Source organism: Chiloscyllium plagiosum, chromosome 13, assembly GCF_004010195.1.
Source record: "Chiloscyllium plagiosum isolate BGI_BamShark_2017 chromosome 13, ASM401019v2, whole genome shotgun sequence".
NCBI lineage: Eukaryota > Metazoa > Chordata > Chondrichthyes > Orectolobiformes > Hemiscylliidae > Chiloscyllium > Chiloscyllium plagiosum.
The window spans coordinates 77,196,345-77,215,797 of record NC_057722.1 but is presented as its reverse complement, the minus strand read 5'-3'; the positions used below and the strand labels follow the sequence as shown (position 1 = coordinate 77,215,797).

The window sequence follows — 19,453 nt, the reverse complement described above, 5'->3', positions numbered from 1 at the left end:
TAGACTTTTAAAACTTTGATTAATGAATGACTAAAATTTGTGCTTTACTTATTAAGGTCTTGTTAATGACACTGCTGATGAAATCAAGCAACATTTGAAGACTTAAATCTACATGTGTTCATACATCAATTTTTTTTATTGCTCCTGGGATGTGGGCATCACTGGCCAGGCCAGCACTTATTGCCCCCATCCCTAATTGCCCAAAGGGCAGTTACAAATCAACCATGTTGTGGTGGATCTGGAGTCACATGTAGGCCAGATCAGGTAAGGATGGCAGATTTCCTTCCCTAAAGGACGAGTGAAGAACAAAGAACAATAGAGCACAGGAACAGGCCCTTCGGCCCTCCAAACCTGTGCCACCACATTTTGCCCTTCTATGCTAAAACTGCCTTCACTTACAGGATCCAAATCCCTCTATTCTATTGCTAATCATATATATTTGTCCAGATGCTTTTTGAATGTTGCTATGATATCTGCTTCCACTACCTTCCCTTTGTGCAAAAAACATGCCTCACACATCTCTTTAAAACAACTTCCCCCCTCACACCTTGAACCTGTGTCCCCTAATAGTTGTCTCCTCCACCCTGGGAAAAAGCCTCATACTTTCCACTCTATCCATGCCATTCACAATCTTATAAACTTCTATCGGGTCATCCTACAACCTCCTGTGTTCTCGTGAAAATCAACCCAGTCAATCCAACCTTTATCCATAGCTAAAACCCAGTCTATCAAAACTTTCTTCATTGGTAAAATCTCCTATACCAGGCAACATGCTGGTAAACCTTGAAAAGTGAAGTCCCATTGCAAGTGCATTGGTGTCATGGAATTTACAACTGAGGAACAACCTAGAATAAAGTTTGCTGTTTACCACAATCTGCTGGAGAAAGTATGCCACAACCTGAGCATCTTCTGTTGTTTTCTTTCACAATGCAACATGCACCCTGAGGGGCTGTCCAGGTCAATCCCACCCCTAATCACCCTTAGGCGCTGTCCAAGTCAATCCCACCCCTAATCACCCTGTGGGCCTATCCAGGTTAAACACACCCTCTCATCACCCTGTGGGCCTCTCTCGGTCAAACACACCCCTCATCACCCTGTGGGCCTATCCAGGTCTATCACACCCCCTTATCACCCTGTGGGCCTGTCCAGGTCAAACACCCCCCCTCATCACCCTGTGGGCCTGTTCAGGTCAATCACACCCCCTCATCACCCTGTGGGCCTATCCAGGTCAAACACACCCCTCATCACCCTGTGGGCCTGTTCAGGTCAATCACACCCCTCATCCACCCTGTGGGCCTGTTCAGGTCAATCACACCCCTCATCACCCTGTGGGCCTGTCCAGGTCAAACACACCCCTCATCACCCTGTGGGCCTCTCTTGGTCAAACACACCCCTCATCACCCTGTGGGCCTGTCCAGGTCAAACACACCCCCTCATCACCCTGTGGGCCTGTCCAGGTCGATCACATCCACTCATCACACTGTGGGCCTGTCCAGGTCAAACACATCCCCTTATCACCCTGTGGGCCTGTCCAGGTCGATCACACCCACTCATCACCCTGTGGGCCTATCCAGGTCAAACACACCCCTCATCACCCTGTGGGCCTCTCTCGGTCAAACACACCCCTCATCACCCTGTGGGCCTGTTCAGGTCAATCACACCCTCTCATCATCCTGTGGGCCTGTCCAGGTCAAACACACCCCCTTATCACCCTGTGGGCCTGTCCAGGTCGATCACACCCACTCATCACACTGTGGGCATGTCCTGGTCGATCACACCCCCTCATCACCCTGTGGGCCTATCCAGGTCAAACACACCCCTCATCACCCTGTGGGCCTCTCTCGGTCAAACACACCCCTCATCACCCTGTGGGCCTGTCCAGGTCAAACACATCCCCTCATCACCCACCCCTTATTACCAACAAACCTAAAGGAAAGTCACAGCAACTACAGTAACAAACTCAAAGGGAAAAACACAAAGAGAACTAAGTTAAGCAGGCAGAAAGCCAGGCAAGTGGTTGTTCACTCCTACACTCCTGCCATGTGGCTTGTACAGGCTTTGGGGAGTCGGGTGCTTTTCTTGTTCCAGTCCATGACCTGCTCTTGTATACAAACTGCATACAGCTTTTTCCCTACTAGCACCTATTCAAATGGTAGGGATATAAAACAAAACTTAAATTCTTTCCATACGCAAAGGCGGAATTATACAACAGCAACAAATTTACTGAGCAAGGCAGAATAGTTTTTTTTAGTCATTCTGCTCTGATGATGAGTCATTGGACTTGAAATGTTAACACTGCTTTTTTCTCACAGACCCTGCCAGACTTGCTGAATTTCCCCAGCAATTTCTGGTTGTGATTCTGATGTTGTGAAGAGCCCTGCTGAACGCAATTCCACCCTAAATTCCTCAAAAGAGCAGTCTAAGTTTGAAATGCTTTGGAAGTATGCTATGAGTCCCGGATGAACGTTATTTAAGAATGGTACATATTTAACATGAGAGAACAGGGTGTAAAGAGAGCTCCCTGAGCAATACAGAACGTCATTTCCTCAGCTTGCAGAAACTCAGACATTTGCACAATCAAAAGATGAGCTAATCGAAGATAGAATCTCGGAGGAGCACGTTACTGCACAGGCTGGAATCTGAACTGAGAACACTAAATGCTGGAGGTCAGGCAGCATCCGTGGAGAGAGTCAAGAATGTGGTGCTGGAAAAGCACAGCAGGTCAGGCAGCATCTGAGGAGCAGGAAAATCGACGTTTAGGGCAAGAGCCCTTCATCAGGAATGAGGCTGGTGGGTCAAGGGCTGATAAAGGGATTATGCCCAAAATGTCGATTCTCCTGCTCCTCAGATGCTGCCTGACCTGCTGTGGTTTTCCAACCCCACACTCTTGACTCTGATCTCCAGCATCTGCAGCCCTCAGTTTCTCCTAGAATCATGTTAGATACTTGAGATCTGACCACGACACGACGATTGCTTACAAAATTAAATCAGACTCTAAAAGAAGTTATAAACATGTACAGAAGGTCTGAGTTTGTAAATTAACAGCTACAGTGCACAGACAGAGAGAACAGAAGGGTCTGTCCACATCCTGGAGAGGCAGTCCCAGTCTGTCACTGGGGTGAAAACCAGCCTGCAGTTTTTAAGTGTGATGATGTGTAGAAAAGCAGTAAGTATCCACAAAAAGGTCAATGGAAAACCAAGCTCAAAGGGCAAGTTGTGAATTTTGTGGCGATCATCTCATTAAAACAAACAGACAGCATATCCAACGTGGGGAAAACAGTTTTTTTTAATCTACTAGTAGCTAAGTCATTTTGCATGCATGTGTTTAGCAAGGAAGCAGGAATCTATGTTTATAAAAATGTTTTCTATAAAGATGACATTTGGATATGTACATGAATAAGAAAGGTTTGGAGGGAAGTGGACCAGGGGCAGGCAGGTGGGACTAGTTTGGTTTGGGTTTACATTCGGCATGGACTGGTTGGACCATGCTGTTTAAGTCTATGATTCAAAGTCTTAGGGCTAAAGGGATCAAAGGTCAAGAGGAGAAAGCAGGAACAGGGGACTGAGCTGGATGATCAGCCGTGATCATATTAAATGGTGGAGCAGGCTCAAAGGGCTGAATGGCCTACTCCTGCTCCAAGATTCTATGTTTCTCAGTCAGACACAGATTTGGACAAACCAAGTGCGACCCATGGAGAGATGGACAAAGATCCAGACAGTCCAATCTATGCTTTCGAGCAGCTAGCAATATCAAATCTAAAGGAGAACACTGGCTTGTAATTATTGTGATGAAGACAGCAGAATGCGAGCATCGAGTGAAGATGAGGTGCCCACTTTCTGCAGCAGTCTGTGTAAAGGCCCACCAGACAGCAATCCTAAAGTGAACCCTGAAAGGGAAGGTTCAAACTCTGTGACAGAGCAATCCTCACCCCACTCGGATAAAATAGTCTGACACCCCAACGCTATGTTGTGGAACTGCAGATTTAGACACAGTGCTAAAGCCACTCATTTCAGCAGAAGCACGTCAAAAACTTGTTTTCATTAGAGAGAAGAAAGTCGAGAGGTCATTTAATTGAGACATGTAAGAGAACCAGAGAGTTAGATAAGTGGACAGTGAGAGCCTTTTTCCTCGGATGGTGATGGTGAACATGAGGGGACATAGCTTTAAATTGAGGGGTGACAGATACGGGACAGATGTCAGAGGTAGTTCTTTTACTCAGAGAGTAGTAAGGCCGTGGAACTCACTGCCTGCGACAGTTGTAGACTCGTAAACTTTAAGGGCATTTAAATGGTCATTGGATAAACATACGGATGAAAATGGAATAGATGTAGGTTAAATGGGCTTCAGATTGGTTTCACAGGTCGGCGCAACATCGAGGGCCGAAGGGCCAGTACTGCACTGTAATGTTCTAACCTAGACTTTTAACCTGAAATGCTCCAGAGGAGATTTACTGTGTTTAGTTTGCAAACCACACCAACTGACAAACATTTTAAAGGATCATATGGACCAGGCATGGAAACAATTGCCAATACATGAGAACAGTCATGTAAATATTTCATTACTTGGGATGTTTGGATTGAAATGCAACCATGTTCAAATGTCCTCTTGGTCTTCCAAAGCTATAATCGCCTACACACACTGTAGGCAAACATATTCAATTCCAAAAAGACTTTGTGTTGAACACACTGCTGCGTTGAACAATCAAAACAGTTGGGTAGATTTCAATATTGTAGCTTCCAGACCTGCTGAGTGTTTCCACCACTTCCTGTTTTGAATCTCTAAATCTTTGCTCTAAAATTTTATTTTGTTGAGCACCTTGGGCTAAAGCCACTCAAAGGGCTGAGTTTTGTAGAGACAATGGACCCTTGAAATGGCTTAAAAAGCCATGAAATGACTGCATCACTCCAGACCCATTTTACTTAAATCATTAGAAAGCCATGAACAAGGGATCAATGGTCATGGGGAGCAAGTGGGATCAGGGGATTGAGTCAAATGACCAGCCATGATCAGATTGAATGGCAGGACAGGGCAGGCTCAAAGGGCTGAATGGCCTACTCCTGTTCCTATTGCAAATTGGCTTAGAGTGAGAATTTCACTTGCACATTATGGAGCACAGGGTCCCCCAAATCAGCCCATAAGTTGCTGCCATGTTGCCTACAACCTATGCACCCTTCCACCATTGGTAAAATATCAGTAATGGGGGAAATGGGTTGGGGAGGGGGGTGGGTGGTGAGCAGGGGGCACTTAAGAGAGCACTGATTTAACGGGTTTTCACCGTACCCCCGGCCAGCTCACTCTCAGATTAGGGTGCAATATTCTACCTGATCAATGCAAATCCAATGTGACTTGACAAGACTTTGTGATGCTGAGCACCTCTGTGATTCCAATAATGATTAGATTAGATTACTTAGTGTGGAAACAGGCCCTTCGGCCCAACAAGTCCACACCGACCCTCCGAAGAGAAACCCACCCAGACCCATTCCTCTACATTTACCCCTTCACCTAACACTACGGGCAATTTAGCGTGGCCAATTCACCTGACCTGCACATCTTTGGACTGTGGGAGGAAACCGGAGCACCCGGAGGAAACCCACGCAGACACGGGGAGAATGTGCAACTTCCACTCAGACAGTTGCCTGAGGCGGGAATTGAACCCGGGTCTCTGGCGCTGTGAGGCAGCAGTGCTAACCACTGTGCCACCGTTACAATTCTGTGGTGGGATGTCTGCCTAGAATGGCTCTTAAAGTTGTGGGTGCACAGAATATTCAAAGGAGCGTCCAAAAATGCACAGAGCAGCCTTTCCTAGTTCAGGTGAAAGCTGAAACCCTCCGAAAACCCCAAATAACAGATTTCTTCACAACCACAGAGCATAGCATTCATGATAAAGTAAATCTCCTGCACTTGGCAAAATGCCTTAGAAAGGCATTATCTCTCTGTCATTTAGCTTGCCGATTAGCTCATTGAAAGGTTTACTGGACATTTTCCCATATTTGTTTAGAAGATTGTCAAATTCCAACCAGCTTCGACTATATGAGAGGCTTTTTCTCAACAACTCTCAATAGAACACGTGGACACCTGATCTCTTGCTCCTTATCCTGGCTATTCTACTAATTCTCCACATGCCAGGTGCATCTTGGATTCTGCAGAACATCTGCCTCAGTCCCACCCAGAAGAACACTGAATGAAACAAAACAAAGACCTGCAAGCTGCTGGAGATCTTGAAGCAAAAAAAAACCCAGAAATTTAATGTATTTGTGAAGATCTGTAGCTCGGTTTTGGTTGAATTTGTTGGTTGGTTCGCTGAGCTGGTTGATTATTTTGCAAACGCTTCGTCTCCCGACTGGGTTACATCTTCAGTGCTGTTTATTGTGATCCGCCCAGAATTGATACAGCTCTGTCTGTGGTTCTCTTCGCGGTTTTGTGCTGTAGTGCTCTGTAGGTGGGGTCTATTCTAATGTGTTTACTTATGGAACTAATGGATGAATACCGTGCCTCCAGGAATTCCCGAGCTTGGCTTTATTTACAAGGGAAATTCTCAAGGCCTGGTAGACATCCGCTAGTTCCACAAATAAACAGGGAGAAAGTGAGGACTGCAGATGCTGGAGATCAGAGTCAAACAGTGTGGTGCTGGAAAAAGCACAACAGGTCAGGCAGTACCTGAGGAGCAGGAGGGTTTATGCTCGAAACATCGATTCTCTTGGTCCTCCGATGCTGCCTGACTGGCTGTGCTTTTCAAGCACTGCCCTGTTTGACTCCACAAATAAACACGCTGAAGTAGACCCTATCGACAGAGCACTACCGCACAAAACTGGAAATAGAACAACCTGCCGTATAAATTGTGGCCAGATCACAACAACAGTGCTCCATCCAGAGGCTACACAGCACTGAGGATGTGACACGAAACATTTGCAAAATAACCAACTGGCTCGGCGAACCAACCAACAGCTTCAAAACAGAAATTACTGGAGAATCTCAGCAGGTCCGGCAGCACCTGTGGGAAGAAAGCAAAGTTAACATTGAGTTAACATTCAGGTGGGCGGCACGGTGGCACAGTGGTTAGCACTGCTGCCTCACAGCGCCAGAGACCTGGGTTCAATTCCCGCCTCAGGTGACTGTCTGTGTGGAGTTTGCACATTCGCCCCGTGTCTGCGTGGGCACCCTCCGGGTGCTCCGGTTTCCTCTCTCAGTCCAAAAATGTGCAGGTTAGGTGAAGGGGTAGATGTACGGGAATGGGTCTGGGTGGGTCGTGCTTTGGCAGGTTGGTGTGGTTGCTGTTTCTACACTAATCTAATTTAAAGAGTCCAGTGACATTAGATTAGATTAGATTAGATTACTTACAGTGTGGAAACAGGCCCTTCGGCCCAACAAGTCCACCCATACCCCTACATTTACCCCTTTAACCTAACACTACGGGCAATTTAGCATGGCCAATTCACCTGACCTGCACATCTTTGGACTGTGGGAGGAAACCGGAGCACCCGGAGGAAACCCACGCAGACACGGGGAGAATGTGCAAACTCCACACAGTCAGTCGCCTGAGTCGGGAATTGAACCCGGGTCTCTGGCGCTGTGAGGCAGCAGTGCTAACCACTGTGCCACTGTGCCACCGTGCCGCCCACTACTTCAGAAAGTTGTGATGAAGACTCACTTGAGTTGAAATGTTAAATATTTGTGTAGCCAGACCTGCTGAGTTCCTCCAGCAAATGTTGTTTGTGTGTGTGGATGACACGAATCTCTGAGAACACTGAATGAATTCTGTGGGAGTGAAGGGTAGCTTCATTGCTCAGTGCAGAGTTAATTCCTTCTTGTGATAAATAAACACAATTAACAGTGTCTGGAATTAATTTACAGGTTGACTAAAACCTCAATGATAATTTTCCACCACAGATTAGTAACAGGCCTGGTACAAACCTGAATATCTGTAAAGTCTGTTTAGTGAATGTTATTGGCTGTGCATAAGACACAGAGAAAAGTCCCTGACTCTGGTTCTCAAGTAATCTGACGAGAGAAATAGTTTCCACCAATAACCAGAGGAAACAGGATTCAAACAGTTTTTTTTAAGATTAGATTACCTACAGCGTGCAAACAGGCCCTTCGGCCCAACAAGTCCACACTGAACCTCCGAAGAGCTATCCACCCAGACCCATCCCCTACCCCTTCACCTAACACTACGGGCAATTTACCATGGCCAATTCACCTGACCCTGCACATCTTTGGATGGTGGGAGGAAACCGGAGCACCCGGAGGAAACCCACGCAGACACGGGGAGAATGTGCAAACTGCACACAGACAGTTGCCTGAGGTGGGAATTGAACCCAGGTCCCTGGGTGCTGTGAGGCAGCAGTGCTAACCACTGAGCAACCGTGCCACCCTTGGCAAAAGAACCTGAATGAAACTGAGGATTTTTTTTGTAACCCAGTGAAGTTGTTCTCACCTGGAAAGCACGGTCTGTGAAGCTGTTAGAAACAGACTGAATAATGACTTTTACAAGAGAATAATGATCATAATGAATGGTAGTGCTAGGCTCGAAGGGCCGAATGGCCTATTCCTGCATCTATTGTCTAGAAATATATACACACCTGCAAAAAATAAAATTGAAGGGCTTTGAAGAGACAGCAGAGGTGGCTAAACTGTACTTTCAAAGAGTAGGAAGGATGAATGGCCTCTTCCGTGCTGTTTAGTTTCATGAGGGTAAAGGCTATGCTTTAACATGGAAATCAATTGGTTAACCATTGGAACCATTTTATTATTTATAACTGGGTACACATTTGTAAGAGAAAGAGAAAGAGAAAGAAGCAGGGTGGGTATGTAAGAGAGCCAGTCAGGAGAGTGGGTGTAGGAGATAGAGAGCTAGTAGGACAATAAGGAACAGTGACAGAGACAAAGATGGGAAGGGACATAGAACATAGAACATTACAGCATAGTACAGGCCGGCACGGTGGCACAGTGGTTAGCACTGCTGCCTCACAGTGCCAGAGACCCGGGTTCAATTCCCGACTCAGGCGACTGACTGTGTGGAGTTTGCACATTCTCCCCGTGTCTGCGTGGGTTTCCTCCGGGTGCTCCGGTTTCCTCCCACAGTCCAAAGATGTGCAGGTCAGGTGAATTGGCCATGCTAAATTGTCTGTAGTGTTAGGTAAAAAGGGGTACATGTAGAGGTCTGGGTGGGTTGCGCTTCGGCGGGTCGGTGTGTACTTGTTGGGCCGAAGGGCCTGTTTCCACACTGTAAGTAATCTAATCTAAGGCCCTTCGGCCTTCAATGTTGCGCCGACCTGTGGAACCAATCTGAAGCCTATCTATCCCACACTATTCCATTTCCATCCATATGTTTATCCAATGACCATTGAAATGCCTTTACAGTTGGCGAGACTACTACTGCTGCAGGCAGTGTGTTCCACACTCCTACTACTCTCTGAGTAAAGAAACTACCTCTGACATCTCTCCTGTATCTATCATCCTTCAATTTAAAGCTAAGCCTCTTCTTGCTCACCGTCACCAGCAAAACGCAACCTACTCTTGGGAAATAGGGTACAACAGGTGATGGAACTGACAGAGGGGGATCACTTTGGGAACAGTGACCATAGTTCTATGAATTTTAAAATAGTTATAGAGAGGGACAAATCTGGTTCACAGGTTCAAGGTCGAAATTGGGGCAAAATGGATTTTGACAGAATTAGACAGGAGCTTGCAGGGATTGATTGGAGTAGTATGTTTGCAGGTAAAGGGACCTCAGGCAAGTGGGAGGCCTTTAAAAGTGAAATGTCTAGAGTTCAAGGTCTATATGTTCCTGTGACGGTGAAGGTGAAGGTTGGCAGCAATAGGGAACCCTGGATGACAAGAGATATTGAGACTTTGACCAGAAAAAAAGGTGGTGTGGCTCCGGTACAGGCAGCTGGGATCAAGGGAATCCCTGGAGGGAATACAGGAGTTTACTAAAGGCGGAAATATGCAGGGTGAAAAGGGGGCATGAGATAATTTGGCTGGGAAAATTAGGGTGAATCCAAAGAGATTATTTAAGTAGATTAAAGGAAAAAGAATAACTAAGAGTGAAGAGGACCCCTCAAGGTCCAAAGTAGACATGTATGAGTAAACTACAGGAGATGGATGAGGTCCTCAAAGAATATTTCTCCTCTGTGTTTACCCTGGAGAAAGACATGAAGACTTGGGAACTTGGGGAAGTGAGTGGTGATATCTTGGGGACAGTCCATATCACAGTAAAGGAGGTATTGGATGTATTAGAACATATGACAGTGGATAGACCTCCTGGGCCCTGACCAGATATATCCAAGAACACTGTAAAAGGCATTTGGATGGGTATATGAATCAGAAGGGTTTGACGGGATATGGGCTGGGAGCTGGCAGGCGGGACTAGATTGGGTTGGGATATCTGGTCAGTATGGATGAAGTGGACCGAAGGGTCTGTTTCTTTGCTGTACATCTCTATGACTCAAAGAGGCTAGAGAAGAAATTGCAGGAGCCCTGGCTGATATTTTTGTATCATTGTTAGCTACGGGTGAAGTCCCGGAAGACTGGAGGGTAGAGAATGTTGTGCCCTTATTCAAGAAGGACTGCAAAGAAAAATATGGGAACTGTAGCCCAGTGAGCTTAATATCTGTGGTGGGTACGTTACTTGAGAAGGCTCTGAGAGATAAGATAGAAATGCATTTGGAAAGACAGGGTTTGATTAGGAGCAGTCAGCATAGCTTTGTGCATGGAAGATCATGCCTCATAAGTCTGTTAGAGCTCTTTGATGAAGTGACCAGGAAGGTTGATGAGGGCAGGGCAGCAGATGTAGTCTATATGGATTTCAGTAAGGCCTTTGATAGGGTTCCTCTTGGTAGGCTGCTGTGGAAGATTAGATCGCATGGAATCCAGGGAGAGCTGGCAAATTGGATACACAATTGGCTTGGTGGTAAGAAGCAGAGGGTAATAGTGGAAGGATGCTTGTTGGACTGGAGACCTGTGACTAGTGGAATGCCTCAGGGGTCGGTGCTGGGCCCATTACTGTTTGTTATCAACATCAGTGATTTAGATGAGAATGCGCAAGGCATGACTAGTAAGTTTGCAGATGACACTAAAGTAGGTGGTATCGTGGACAGTGAGGAAGGTTCTTAGAAATTTCAGTGGGAACTTGATCAGCTGGGGAAGTGGGCTGAGAAATGGCAAATGGAGTTTAATATAGATAAGTGCGAGGTCTAGCATTTTTGGAAAGTCAACGCAAGACAGGAGTTTCATGGTGAATGGTAGGGCCTTAACTAGTGTAGTGGAACAGAGGGACCTTGGAGTTCAGGTGCATTGTTCTCTGAAAATGGAGTCACAGGTAGACAGGGCAGTGAAGGCGGCTTTTGGTACACTGACCTTAATCAGTCAGGGCATTGAAGTTGGGAAAGTTATGTTGCAGTTATACAGGACATTGGTGAGGCCACATTTGAAGTATTGTGTTCAGTTTTGGTCACCTTGCTATAGGAAGGGTGTTATTAAACTGGAAAGAGTGCAGAAGAAATTTACAAGGATGTTGCCAGGACTCTGACCTGCTGTGCTGTTCCAGCAATAAAGTTTCAACTTTGATCTCCAGCATCTGCAGACCTCACTTTCTCCTCGAGGCCACATTTGAAGTATTGTGTTCAGTTTTGGTCACCTTGCTATAGGAAGGGTGTTATTAAACTGGAAAGAGTGCAGAAGAAATTTACAAGGAGGTTGCTAGGACTCGAGGGTCTGAGTTATAGGGAGAGGTCAGACAAGATAGGACTTTTTTCATTACAGCGTACGAGACTGAGGGGGGACCTTCTAGAAGTGTATAAGATCATGACAGGGTGAATGCACTCAGTCTTTTTCCCAGGGTTGGGGAATTGAGGACTAGAGTTTAAAGTTAGAGAGTAAAGAATAAAAGGGAACCTGAGGGGCAACGCTTTTACACAGAAGGTGGTATGCCCCTGGTTAAGGCGGGTGCATGAACAACATTTAAAAGGCATTTGGATAAATCCATGAATAGGAAAGGATTATAAGGATAAAGGCCAAGTGCAGGGAAATGGGGTTCTTGTGGATGGACATTTTGGTTGGCATGGACCAGGTTGGGCCTGTCTCTGTGCTGTTGGACTCTATGACAGACTCCGTATGCTCAGTGAATGGGAGAAAAAAATGCGAGCCACAAAATATTGAAATTCATGGATTTTAATGGCTTTTTCCTATGCCCTTTTGTGCCTCTGGTCTGCCTTACTTGGGTGATTTTGGTTCATGTATTGAAAATTAATGTTTAGTCTGAAGACCACATAACCACTTTTAACACTGTACAGGTCGTTCTGCTGTAACATGTGTTTCACTAACATGAATTTGCTGTAATGCAGTTGACAAATTAACACTTTAAGCACTCTTTTTAAAGTGTGGTTTTTCTATAATGCGGGATTGCACAGGAACACAACCGTCACATTATAGATGAACTACCTGTAGTATGTTTCAAGAACAGATTTTTTTCTTTGATAAAGACCAATGATAATCTTTTATGTGAAACTATATTATTCTTAGTTCCTTGGAAACTACATGGTGTACAGCCGAACAGAAGAAAATAGGTATAACATCCCATAATATTCGTCATTAAACTTTGCCAAACATTGGATTGTGTGTGAATGCTGGGTGACTGGGGGAAAAGATTGGTTCTGGTTAAGTCCATTTTACAGCAATGTTCAAGGAGAGTTTTCAGGAACCTTCCTAAATAGATCACTGATCGCTGTAAGTGTCTTACACATGTAAGACCTGTTTAAGGAAACTATCTAAGGAAGGATGTATTGGCTTTTGGAGGGTGGTTCACAAGAATCATCCTGGGGATGAAGGGCTTGCCGTACGGGGAACAGTTGTGGATTCTGGGTCTGTACTCAATGGAGTTTAGAAGAAAGAGGGGGGATCTAATCGACACTTAAAGGATACTGAGAGGCTTGGATTGAATAGATGTAGAGAAGGTATTTCCATTCGTAGCAGAGACTCGGGGCACAGGCCCTTCTTCAGGAATTCCTGACCTGCTGTGCTGTTCCAGCAATGAAGTTTCAACTTTGATCTCCAGCATCTGCAGACCTCACTTTCTCCATCTAATCGACACTTAAAGGATACTGAGAGGCTTGGATTGAATAGATGTAGAGAATGTATTTCCATTCGTAGCAGAGACTCGGACCTGGGGGCACAGCCTCAGAGTGAAGGGGCCACCCTTTAGAACTGAGATGAGGAGGAATTTCTTCAACTAGAGGGTAGTGAATGTGTAGAACTCATTGATTGATTGAGTTATTATTGTCACTTATATTGAGATACAGTGAAAAGTGTTGCTTGTGTGGAATACAGGCAGACTGTACCGTACAAAGTGCATCAGGGTACCAGAAGAGAGTGCAGAATACAGTGTTAGAGCCACCGAAAAGGTGCACAGAGTGTCAGAGAGAGATAGAGGGACAGATAGACGAGAGATAGAGAGATAAAGAGAGAGAGATAGAGAGAGAGAGAGAGAGAGAGAGAGAGAGACATAGAGAAATATATAGAGAGATAGAGAGAGATAGATAGAGATAGAGAGAGAGCGCGGGCGAGAGAGCGAGAGCGAGCGAGTGAATGAGAGAGTGAGAGAGAGAGAGAAAGAGAAGAATTAACATTTCAGATGTCCATTCAAAAGTCTAATAGCAGCGGGGAAAAAGCTGTTCTTGAATCTATACATACCACATATTCAAACTTTTATATCTTCTGCCCGATGGATGCAGGTGGGAGAGAGTATAATGGAGTGGGAGGGGTCTTCGATTATGTTGGCTGCTTTCCCGAAACAGTGGGAAGCGTGGGCGGAGTCAGTGGATCGGAGGCTGGTTTGCATGATGACCTAGGCTGTGTTCACAACTCTCTGTAGTGTGGGCGGAGTCAGTGGATGGAAGGCTGGTTTGCATGATGACCTAGGCTGTGTTCACAACTCTCTGAAGTTTCTTGAGGTCTTGGGAAGAGTGGTTGTATCTGAGCCTATGTCAGACAGAGATAGATAGGCTCTTGATTGGTCAGGGGATCAGGGGTAATGGGAAGGAGGCAGGAGAATATGGGTTGGGAAACACATCAGCCATGATTGAATGGTAGAGCAGACTCGATGGGCCAAATGGCCTAATTCTGCTCTTATATCTTATGGTCTAACACTGCATTAAACTTATTGATACTGACCACTGCAGACACCTTGCTCAGATGTGAAACCAGTGTGGATCCGCTGTGACTCCTCAGAAGTGTAACCAAATTGAATCACAGGACAGCCGACCAGTTACTGTTGGCCTGTAGTCAGCTACACTGCTTTCATCCATAAACCAACCTCTCACCAGGCATACAACCACAATTTTATCCCAAAGAAGGCAACACTCGAAGAATTCTAAGTTGGTTAAGAATGGGGTTAAATTCAAAGAAAATCCATGCGATGCTGCAAAGGATAGTGGCAGCCCAGGAAATTTGGAAGACTGTAGAATTCAGCAAAGGATGACTAACAAACATAAGGAGGGAATAATTGAAATGTGAGGGAAAACAGACAGTAAAAATATGAAATATCTTTCCTGTAAGGAGGCTTCTTACATTGTGAAAGACTACAACAGCAGGTGAGATACTGGGTATCCTGCTGTGAGTAGCTCACCTCTTGCCTCCCCCAAGATGGTGAACCATCTGCAAAGCTGAAATCTGTGTGCAGTTTCGGTCTCCTTATCTGAGGAAGGATGTTCTAGCAACAGAAGGACTGCAATGAAGACCGATTCCTGCATTGGCAGGACTGACATATAATGAGAGATTAGATCAGTTAGGGCTATAGTCACTGCAATTTAGGAGACTGAGGAGGGGAATCTCGTAGAAACGTGTAAGATCCTAACAGGACTAGACAGGGTCAAGGCAGGAGGCGGTGTTCCTGATGACCGGGGAGTGCAGAACGAGGGGTCACAGTTGAAGGATCCGGGGTAGGCCACTTCAGACTGAGTTGAGGAGAGAGTGGGGAGCCTGTGGAATCCTCTGTCATAGGAAGTGATTGAGGTCAAAACCCTCAATGTTTACAAGGAGTGAGACAGAAATTGCTGGAGAAACTCAGCAGATCTGGCAGGATCTTTGAAGAGAAAACAAGAGTCCAGTTTTGGAGAAGAGTCTTCAGAGCTTTCTGAAGGAGGGTCACTGGACTCAACGATCTGCTTTTTCTCCACCGATGCTGCCAGACCTGCTGAGTTTCTCCAGAACTTTCTTTTTTTGTTAATATCAGATCGTCAGCATCCCCACAATTTTTTGTTTTCTTTCAGGAGTCAGATATAGTTCTTAGGACTGAAGGGATCAAAGGGTATGGGGAGAAAATGGGAACAGGGGACTGAGTTGGATGATCAGCCATAATTGTATTGAATGGTGGGGCAGGCTCAAAGGGCCGAATGGCCTACTCCTGCTCCTATTTGCTTTGTTTCTTTATCAATACATCACTGGGACCAGAGTGCTTTACGATTTAAGCATTACAGTGTATATGTGCTCCTGTTGTTTGTCTGCTGCACTGCAAGGTCAGATGTCATGCACCTTCCTGTAGGGTCCACTACAGAGGACTATTAAAGTACATAGCAAATTGACACAAGACTTACAGTTCAGCAAAAAAGATACTTGTGATCGAAGTTGTACCAGATCCGAAACAGCCATGCACTTTCAGCCTTGGTGTTGCTTACCTCCTGCTGACTACCACTGTTCTGTGGAGACAAAAATAAACAATTTAAGAATGGGTTACTTCAGCATGACTTGTGGACAAGGAGATGTTATTTTTCAGAGGAGGAGCGGGGACGATGGATCAAATGACCGAGCAGTCTCGCAATGAATAAGCTTTCTCATTAGTATGTAAATTGCAACATCCATAACAGCAGTGTGTTCTCAGCTGCGGAAACAGGGGAAATGAACCCTGCAGACAATCAGCAGTCATTACAAAAACAGACCATAATATGTCACACAGACAGTGTCCTATTATCACCGACACAAAGATAAAGGATGTTTGGCACTAAAAAAAGATTGCAGAGTCTGTCGCCCTGATTCTGAAAAGTGAGGGGACGTGGGCTGGGGTAGGCTGAAGTCCCCCAGGGATACATGATTCAAATCAGATCCTTAATGTGACTCGAGGGTGCAGTGTGGTAACTGAAGCTGGTGCCTGGGTTAAGGGAACAGCCCCATGGGGTGCGAAGGGGAGAACCATTTTAGTTTCCAAACATAGAAACTAGGAGCAGGAGTAGGCCATTCGGCCCCTTTGAGCCTGCTCTGCCATTCAATATGATCCTGGCCAAGCGTCCAACTGTTCCTTCTTCCTCCCCCATACCCTTTGATGCCTTTAGCCCTAAAAACTATATCTAACTCCTTCCTGAAAACATTCAGGATCTTGGCCTCAACCGTAGCCTGTTGCAGAGAATTCCATGGGTTCCGGGTGAAGACATTTCTCCATGTCTCAGTCATAAATGGCCGAACCTACACATTTGGACTGGATCTGGATCCCCTGGCCCTCCCCGTTTAGAATTTTATAGGTTTGTAAGTTTTGCTGTGGGTAAAGAGAGGCCTAACGTTTTCTTCCTGTTTCTCCAAAACACAGCCAGGGCTGGGCCTGCGACAGCCTCCAGGGAAGGCTTACCAGGGCTCCCCGGGGTCTCTCCCACACTGAGTCTCCATGGAGACGACTGGATGGTACCAAACCATTCAGCCATGATTTCTAAATTAGGATCCTGCTTTCCTACAGAGGCAGCCTCTAACTCCATGGGGATAAGATGTGGGGAACAACAGGCCCTCAGATAGCTCAGCAGACTTGGCTTGATCCAATGCCTCAAAGGACAGAGAGGGCTGCAATAAGTTGCCCAAAGTGGCACTTGTGAGGTAAGGGGTCATTTCATTGGACAAAAGGATGCAAGGTAGGGACCCCATCACCCTCCTGCCCCATCCAATTTTTCTTTACTCATTCATGGGATGTGGGGACCACTGGCTAGGCCAGCCTTTATTGTCCATCCCTAATTAGCAGAGGGCAGTTAAGAGGCAGCCATTTTGCCATGGGGCTGGAGTCACGTGTAGAATAAAATCCCTACAGTGTGAAAACAGGCTACGTGGCCCAACAAGTCCACACCGACACTACAAAGAGTAACCCACCCAGACCCATTCCCCTAATCCATTACTATACATTTCTTCTGATTAATGTACTTAACCTACACATCCCTGAACACTATGGGCAGTTTCCCATGGCCAATTCACCTAATCTGCACATCTTTGGATTGTGGGAAGAAACCAGAGCACCCAGAAGAAATCCACGCACACACGGGCAGTATGTGCAAACTGTACACAGCCGCCCAAGGCTGGAATCGAAACTGGGTCCCTGGCGCTGTGAGGCAACAGTGCTAACCACTGAACCACCGTGCTGCCCCCTGGCCAGGCCAAGTAATGAGATAGCTGCTCTTCCCTCAAGGACATTAGTGAACCAGATGGGGTTTTTATATCAATAGACAATGGTTACATGGTCAGTCACCGTTAGTTCCAGATTTTACTGAATTCAACTTCCACCATAGGCCATGGTGGGATTTGAACCCTTGCTCCCAAGATGTTAGACTGGGTTCTGGATTGGGAGTCTAGTGGCATTAGCTCTGTCTTTCTTTGTCTAGTGTGGGAAGGTTAATGGATGGCATTCCCACCCAGACATGGACTGATGTCCCTAAGTAGGCAATTAGCCTCAATTGAATGGTTGCCAATGGGTAACTGGGTAATTGCCAGGAGCAGGAAGTTTGTAGTCCAGTCGGAGAGTGCACGTTATGACTGCGACATCATTGCTGATCCAGTGAGTCAACCCGGCTAAAATCAAAAGGGATTGTCTGTGAGCTTCAAAGCTCCAGGTGCAGCTAGGTTAGTGTGTCAACTGGACTATCCATTTCATTTGCACATGGGGGCAACATGACAATCAGTTGCACTTGGGATCATGCTAGAAAATTACAAGTATTGTATTACTCAGCTAGATATTTTGAGCATGTGAATAAGGACTTTGCCTGAGGACGTATTTTTTCTGTATCACTTAAGCGCTACATCTATGAGGCTGACTTGATCCAGGCATAGTCAATTGACTCTGTTCAATCTAGGGCTACAAACAAAACTAGAAAACACTCCCTTGACTGACATTAGGAAGTTGTATCATCATGGATCATGCCATTGCATCATTAATGACTATAATTCTTCCAAACTATTGCACCAATTGTACGTCAGTCAGAGCATGAATTTATCAGAAGCAGATTTTGACTTTTTAAGGACTGCAATTTCTTCCTGGGAAAAGGTCAGTTTCGAGATCAATGAAAGTTGGTTGAGTAACAAACAGGAGTGATCCACCCTGCATTGTAAGCACTTCTCTCTGCAGTAACCCCATTTTTTTGAATGCTCCGAAAGTCAGACAATGTGAAGAAGGGAAAATTGGATAGACCTTCGGGTGATTAGTTCCTGAGCATGCTCAGATGGACTGCAGAGTCTTTGTAGATCCTGAGCTTTCTAATATTCCTGTGTCTCAGTTATCATCTCGAGGAAAACAAGTGCAAGATGTACGTTCATTGACGTGTAGGAAATTGCAACCACTGACCACTGAATTTCCTGTTCAGTTTTTTTCATTATTTGCTCAGGGGATGTAGATATCACGGGCTAGGCCAGCATTTATTGCCCAACCCTAAGTGCCCAAAGAGACAACCAAGAGACACAGATTGCTGTGGGTATGGAGTCACATGTAGGCCAGACCAGGTAAGGATGGCAGTTTCCTTCCCTGAAGGATATTAGTGAAGCAGATGGGATTTCTCAGACAATCGACAATGGATTCATGATCATCATTGGATTCTTAATTCCAGTTTTTTAAAAATCTGCCATGGTGGGATTTGAACCCAGGTCCCCAGAACATTACCTGGGTCTCTGGATTAACAGCCCAGCGATAATACCACTAGGCCATTGCCTATCTTAATGCTCTTCAGCTCATCTAGTCAAATCCACACAAGTCCCAATTTCCAGCACTAGGCCCCATAACCTTAAATGTTGTGACATTTTGAATGCTCATCCAAAGACTTTCTCAGGCAGTGCATTCCAGAGCCCCACCACTTATTTGAATGTTTGGCAGATGGTTTCTCACATAATGGATTTAATTTCTCCAAAGAAGTTTCATGCCACAATTACCATGCTGGAGCCCACCATACCCAGTACGAGCCACTTTCTCAAAACGAGAGACTGTCATAGAGTCATAGAGATGTACAGCATGGAAACAGACCCTTCGGTCCGAATCGTCCATGCTGACCAGATATCCCAACCCAATCCAGTCTCACCTGCCAGCACCCGCCCCATATCCCTCCAAACCCTTCCTATTCATATACCCATCCATATGGCTTTTGAATGTTGCAATTGTACCAGCCTCCACCACTTCCTCTGGCAGCTCATTCCATACACGTACCACCCTCTGCATGAACAAGTTGC

At 45.7% G+C, this 19,453-nt stretch overlaps 1 protein-coding gene across 1 annotated transcript in view; it reads right to left on the bottom strand.

Moving 5' to 3' along the window:
• Positions 1 to 19,453, bottom strand: part of LOC122555670 (sodium/hydrogen exchanger 9-like) — a 451,890-nt gene that overhangs the window by 71,710 nt on the left and 360,727 nt on the right. The window contains exon 14 of the mRNA XM_043701665.1: positions 15,611 to 15,693. Coding sequence (XP_043557600.1) covers positions 15,611 to 15,693 — 83 coding nt within the window. The remainder of the gene's footprint in view (positions 1 to 15,610; positions 15,694 to 19,453) is intronic.